This window comes from Phyllobates terribilis, unplaced genomic scaffold (genome assembly GCF_046119375.1).
Source record: "Phyllobates terribilis strain yellow unplaced genomic scaffold, ASM4611937v1 Scaffold_12__6_contigs__length_324123572, whole genome shotgun sequence".
NCBI lineage: Eukaryota > Metazoa > Chordata > Amphibia > Anura > Dendrobatidae > Phyllobates > Phyllobates terribilis.
The window spans coordinates 29,178,561-29,185,298 of NW_027362772.1; the positions used below are offsets into that span (position 1 = coordinate 29,178,561).

Below are 6,738 nucleotides of genomic sequence, written 5' to 3' on the forward strand. Positions count from 1 at the left end.
CCCATTTTAATAGCTAGTAAAGGCTATGTATTCAGCTGGGGGCTGATATTAGTAGCCTGGGAAGCTCCGTGGGTATTACCCCCTTCCCAGGCTTCAAACATCTGCCCCAGCCGTCTGCTTAACCTCCGCTAGAGCCTAAAATTAAGGGGAACCCCACGCCATTTTTTTTAATAATAAATCCTTTATTTTAATACTAAATGACAAGTACAGTAACCAACACTATCACTGTACTTCATATATATGTGACTGACATGTTTCTATCTATCTAATCTATGTGTGAAGCTCTATTCTGTCTGTTATAAATTGTCGGGTACAGATGCTGAATTGCCGGCCGGCTTTTTTAAAGAGACAGTGCATGAAAACACTATTATTTTTTTTGATAAATCCTTTACGCTAAATGACAAGTACAGTAAGCAGCACTTTCACTGTACTTCATATATATGTGACTGACATGTTTATATCTATCTAATCTATGTGTGAAGCTCTATTCTTTCGGTTCTAATTTGTCGGGTACAGGTGTATGCCGCTGCTGAATTGCCGGCTTTTCATGTTTCACTGTTGGCACTGTTCCCATCGATTTGGGCAATCACTGTAATGCCACAACCACCATGGCTGTGGCATTACAGTGAGTGACAGACAATCCCTGCATGATTGGTGCTCTAAATAGCGCCAGACATGCAGGACAAGCTTTTGGTGCACGAACAGTTATCGAACATAACCTCGAACAGCCGAATTTTTTGCAAATCGTTCGGGTTCGTCGAACAACTCGAACACCGCCCAAAACAGCTCGAATTTGAGATTGGCGAACAGTTCTAGTCGAACACCGCTCATCTCTAACTGTCACTACTGTTTTGGGCACTTCTTAGGCTTTTTAGGCTTTCTACAGACTGCCGGGTGTGCCGCCGGCAGTCGAGCACCCGAGCATTTTAGTGCTCGCTCAATACTAGTAATTACTATTGCCTAAAATGCATACAATGTGATGGTCACGGTAAAGGCAGCCATGTGTGCCAGACTGTCAACAGCCAAGACTTCCCTGTCCTGACCAAGAGGATGACTGCCCATACTCTCCTCCTCCTCATCCTTCTCCTGGTCCTTCTCCTAATTTTCCCTCTCCGCAGGCCATTCACGCTGAACAGACGATATGACTTTTGTGTGGCTAGTACCATCTGTAGTACAGAATAACAGCTCCTGCTACTCCTCCTCCTCATCTTACTCCCTCTCATTATCACCCAATCCGCATTTAGATGAAATGAGGCTAGGCTCCTTGCTCCATCTCATCATGCTCCGCCTGCAATGCCTCCTCTTTAGTTGTGAGTGTAGCACCCTGAGGATTCGGCTGCTACAGGGGTATTGCACCTCAAGCCAGAGGTGTGATATTCCACTCCCGGGTAAGGATGGAGTGTGGAACTGAGCTCAGTAGGCTGCATGCACTACACACATCCCATTTCCGGGGGACAGATCGACGGTACTCCCACCAGTATATGTGCAGGTACGACAGTGTCTGTCCCTGGCTGGAGTGGGAGGGGGGTGGAACATCCCAGTAGTGTAGGGGCAGATAGGGGGAGCAGTCTGGGTAAGGCTAGGAGCTCATTGGGTGCTTGTCACCTGAGCTCACACATAGAGGGAGTATATAAGGTGGGTACCATCTAGAGACAGGGTCAGTCAGTCAGTCAGTCAGTCTTTTGTAGAGGGTCAGTCAGTCCTGAGAGAGGTCCAGGAGCGCCTGCAGAGAGAAGAGAGAGAGGAGAAGAGAAGGACCCAGAGGGGAAGAAGAAGGAACCCCAAGAACCCAGTATACAACCAGAAGGGTGAAGGGTTGGCACGCAAGGGAACCGGATCCCAAATTAGTGGAGGAGAGAAACAACCCTCAGCTAAGAACCGGAGGCTGCGACATTACATGTGGAGCAGCCCCTCACCAAGTCCACTAAAAGGCACACCGAGCATAGGGTCAGGGAAGCCAAAGAAGGTTCACCCAACAGGAGACCCGAGGGAGCCGGACATAAGTGGACCCCTGGTGGGAACGGCCAGTAGAGAGGACAGTCAGAAAGGGAGCTCAGGACCACGCTCCAGAATTGCTTGGGGGTTGGCCGAGTCCAGGACCTGGTGGACGCAGCACGGCTCGGGCGGTCACTCAAGGCCAGAGTGACCCACAGAACAGCAGTAAGTAAAAACCCTGAACTGCACAGCCCGACTCTGAGTCTTCTTAACATCCACACTGCACCACCACTACCACCATCCTCTACACCTGACCCCCTGAGGCTATACCCCTCCCGTTGGGGGTTATACTACCACAGCTGCATATGTACCACCAGCCTCAGCGGACCCTGCTGCAGCGGTGGCCTTTTGACCGCAAATCAACGGGTGGCGTAGTCGACACTAAGAACAACTAATAACATCTGTAAAGACTGCCACACACTGAGTTTGACACCCTGGGCACGGACCGGGTCGCCGCCACTCGGAGACTACAACCCCCTTCTGATCCGGCTCCGGGTAATCCCCAAACAGCACTGGCCCAGGGGGCGCGTCATGAGCAGCGATCGTTTCAAAAGATAGAGAAGCGGGATAGTGACGCTAATTATGACATTATCGCGCTCACCATCTTGGTGGAGTCCTCAAAGTTTTGCAGGACGGCACAGATGTCAGACATCTATGCCCAGTCACAAGCTCTTATGTGCGGAGGCTGACCTGAATACCTATGGACATTTTGAAGCTGGTACTAAACAACTGCCCTGTGCTGCTCAAAAATGCTTCCAAACATATGCAACGTTGAGTTCCAATGCGTGCAGTTGGTGAGCTGGAAGCTGCTAACGTTGCTGAAGCAATACGAGGGCAGTGGAAGCTGTAGGTGACTTTCAGAAATGGGCACATAAGAAGCGTACTTTGACAAGCAGCTCAGGCAGATCTGGGTAGGTTTTGAGAAACCACTGAACCACTAGGTTGAGCACAAGGGCCAGGCATGGTACGAGTGCGAGCTTGCCTAACTTCAAAGCCGCCACCAGGTTCCAGCCATTGTCACACACGACCATGCCTGGCTGTAGGTTTAGCGGTGAAAGCCACAGATCTGCCTGCTCTGTTACCGCTGTCAACAACTCTGCAAAAGTGTGTGGTTTGTCCTCTAAGCATATTAGCTTCAGCACAGCCTGTTGAAACTTGGCCAAGGCAGTGCTGCAGTGATTCCATCTTCCAACTGATGTCATTTCAAAGATGGAGGCTGAAGAGGAGGAGGAGGTGCAGGGGCTGTGGAATGATGGTCAACCCTGATTGACCCAGGGCCCGCAATCCTCGGCATCGGGAGGATGTGTTCCATCCCAGGGTCCAACTTGGTCCCAGCTTCCACAATATTAACCCAGGGTGCTGTCAGCGAGATGTACTGGTTAGGTGGACCTTTCCAGTAACTGTGTTGTTGAAGGCACAGGTAGTGTTCTGAGACACGTGCCTGTGTAAGGCAGGGACGGCACACCGGGAGAAATAGTGGCGGCTGGGGACTGAGTACCAAAGGATGGTAGCCACCATGTGGGTGTGGAAAGATTCTGTCTCCACAAGCCTAAAAGGGAATCATTCCATAAATGTGGCAGTTTAGTGCTGTGACTGTGGGCGGTTGGCTTCGTATTTGCGCTTGTTGTCAAAGGACTGGGGTAGGGACAACTGAATGCTGCTCTGGGACAAGGACGTGGATGTGACTGTTGATGGTGGTGGTTGCAAGTGTGCAACAGCAGGTGCAGGGTGGTAGGCATCTTTGCCTGCACCATGGACAGGGGATTGGCATGCATGCACCACAGCAGAACAGGCAGTGGTGTCAGCCGCAGACACTATTTCTGTGATGTCATGTGCCTGAACATACTGGTAGTGGTCAGTCTGCCCCTGCTGATCCTGGCATGGCAGATGTTGCAAATGACCTTTTTGGGGTTATATGGCCAGTTTTTAAAAAAGACCTAGACTCTGGAAGACTTGGACTGGCAACTTCCCTCGTGTTGGTGTTCCGGGGAACAGTTGCCCGCCTTTTGCCTGTGGCCACCCCACTGCTTGCTCCTGCCTGTTGTGGCGCTATGCCTCCCTCACCCGCTGTGCTGCTGTCTTTGCTATGCATGTCAGCTTGCCAGGTTGGGTCAGTGGCTTCATCATCTTCCACCCCTGCACCCTGGTCCTCCTCCTGACTTTCTGGCAATTGTGTTTCATCATCATCCACTTCTTGCAACATTAATTGCACTTTCCCACCATCGCCTTCATGTGACCCCGGCTGCTCAAATATTTGGGCATCGCTACATGTGATTTCCTCTAACCACGCTTGAAGCGGGTCGGGCAAGAGGCCCGAATCAATAAATGGGAAATTGAACAGCTCTTTGAAGTGTCCAAGTGTGGAATCAGTTGTCGGGCACTCGGCATGATGGGACGAAGGAGGATTAGGGTGAGGAATGTGTGATCCAGACTCATGGCTACTGAGACTGGACCCCAAAAATTTCACGATTATTACCGCAGTAATATCCTACCACATTTCATGACCACAGTTTTAGCCAGTGGCCTTGTAGTATGGCATTGGTCAGCAACCAATTGTGAATAGATTGAACAACACACAACTGGCAGACTTGAATTGGAGTGTAATATTTGGCACGCTCCAAAAAATGTGATGATTATTATCGCAGCAATATCGGATCACATCTGATGAACAAGTTTCTCTTCTTCCACAATACAGCAATGGGAATAAAATCAACCAAATCTGGCAGTATTCTGCTAACAAGCAAATGGAGCAGCAAAATGGTGTATTATATTGCTTTTTAAGCAAATAATCAGAATTAAGAGCAAAAAGAATATTAGCCCTGATATCTAGTGCTATGGATATCTGTAACAGCAGCAGACAGAAAGTGCAATGGACCCTATTGTGCTCCATATACTCTCCACAAACTCTGCCTGCCTAACTCCTTCTATCACCAGGATTAACATATGCATCTGGATTAGTTCAGATGTATATGTATATATATATGCAATTTTTGATCAAAAACAGTGGTGCTAAGAACCGTATTTTATTTAGATCTTATTTTGCTTTTTATTTATTTATTTACAACAGGGTTTATGTTCATTTTGCTTCTTAAATAAAAAAGAACCTATACATGTTTGGTACGTACGAACTGGGGAATCATAATGGCAGGTCAGTTTTAGAATTTAGTGAACATGGTAAAAAAAACAGAAACCATTGTGGAATTGCACTTTCACCGCACTTGGAATTTTTTTTCCAACTTCCAGTACATGATATGGTAAAACCAGTGGTGTTCAAAATTATAACTCACCCCGCAAAAAACAGGTACTCATATGGTCATATTGATAGAAAAATAAGAAAGTTATGGCTCTGGGAAGAAGGGGAGCAAAAAACAAAAACACAAACATTGAAAAACCCAAGGTCCTTAAGGGGTTAAAGAGACAACAAAGATGACAAAAGATTGTATTTTACCATTTGGTAACTCACCATTGCTGAGTTCTTGAAGTATAGCTGCACACACTTCGCCAGGAGCACAAGCGACACTGTTTCCTGAGCATGTATCGGTATTGCCAGCTGAACACTTCGTACAAAAGAGTGAGTAGCCTAAATAACAAAATTCTGCTGTAAAACAAGTTTGTACATTTTCCATACATCATCCAATAGAAGGATAAATGAAAGTTTTCAACATCTACCTGTTGCTGCAAGTACAGAGAAAACAGTGAGAATTCCAAGGATGGACGTCATAATGGTGATCTTCTTGCTCTTACTTAGAAGTCGTACATAATAATGCATAGACTTGTGTGTGGGGGGGGGTATTTATACAGTTTTACAAGGGGCAGGAAATATAAGGAAGAAGGAGCTCAGGTATATTGATTAATATGCTGATTGGGGAACAAGAAATTTGAAGCTTTGAGGTGTTGGTGGAGGTGGGGTAGGGGATGAAGGTACATACTTAGCATATTGCTAGTAAAATATGCTAATTTTTATTCTAAAGTCCATTTTTTTCCTCTTTTCCTAACTAATAAGTAACTTTCAATGACGTCAATTATAATCTTAATTGCTCTTCCAAATGCTCTGCTGCTGATTACACATTATTATTATTAATGTGTATAGCACCATTGATTCCATGGTGCTGTACATGAGAAAAGGATTTCATAAAAAATACAAATATCCCTTACAGTAAACTAACTAACGATGATAGACTTGTACAGATGGAAGTGGACCCTGCAGAAGGAGGTCTTGTGAGGACCGGAGATTATGTGAGGAAAGATATCGGGAGATTAGTTCAGAGATGTATGGAGGGGAGAGGTTATGGATGGCTTTGTAGGTCAGTGTTACTAATTTGAACTGGATAAGCTGGGGAATTGGGAGCCAGTGAAGGGATCTGCAAATTGGGGTAGCAGAGGAGTACTGAGAAGAGAGATGAACTAGTCGAGCAGCAGAGTTAAGGATGGACTGGAGATGTGCAGTAGTGTTAACAGGTAGGCCACAAAGGAGATTGTTGCAATAGTCAAGGTGGGAGATGATGAGGGCAGATTCTGGAAATATATTTGAGTTGGAGGTGTCAGGAGGTGGAAGAGCTTGGATGTGCGGTTTGAAGGACACGTCAGAGTTAAGGGTTACTCCAAGGCAGCCAATTTCCGGTACAAGGGAAAGAGTGATGAAAAATAATAAACCAACCTCATCCTTACCTTTCCATGGTTCCCAGGATGTCTTCAGCTCTGCTACATTTACATGACAGGCTGGAGCGCAACAGAACACTATGG

The 6,738-nt window shown here is 46.7% G+C and overlaps 1 protein-coding gene across 1 annotated transcript in view; it reads right to left on the reverse strand.

Annotated features, from left to right (window-relative positions):
• Nucleotides 1-5,933, reverse strand: part of LOC141172977 (uncharacterized) — a 76,323-nt gene extending 70,390 nt beyond the window's left edge. The window contains exons 1-2 of the mRNA XM_073657588.1: nucleotides 5,665-5,933; nucleotides 5,459-5,575 (exon numbers count right to left, since the gene is read on the reverse strand). Of these exons, the coding sequence (XP_073513689.1) occupies nucleotides 5,459-5,575; nucleotides 5,665-5,764 (217 nt within the window). The 5' untranslated portion in view covers nucleotides 5,765-5,933. The remainder of the gene's footprint in view (nucleotides 1-5,458; nucleotides 5,576-5,664) is intronic.
• Nucleotides 5,934-6,738: the final 805 nt, after the last annotated feature.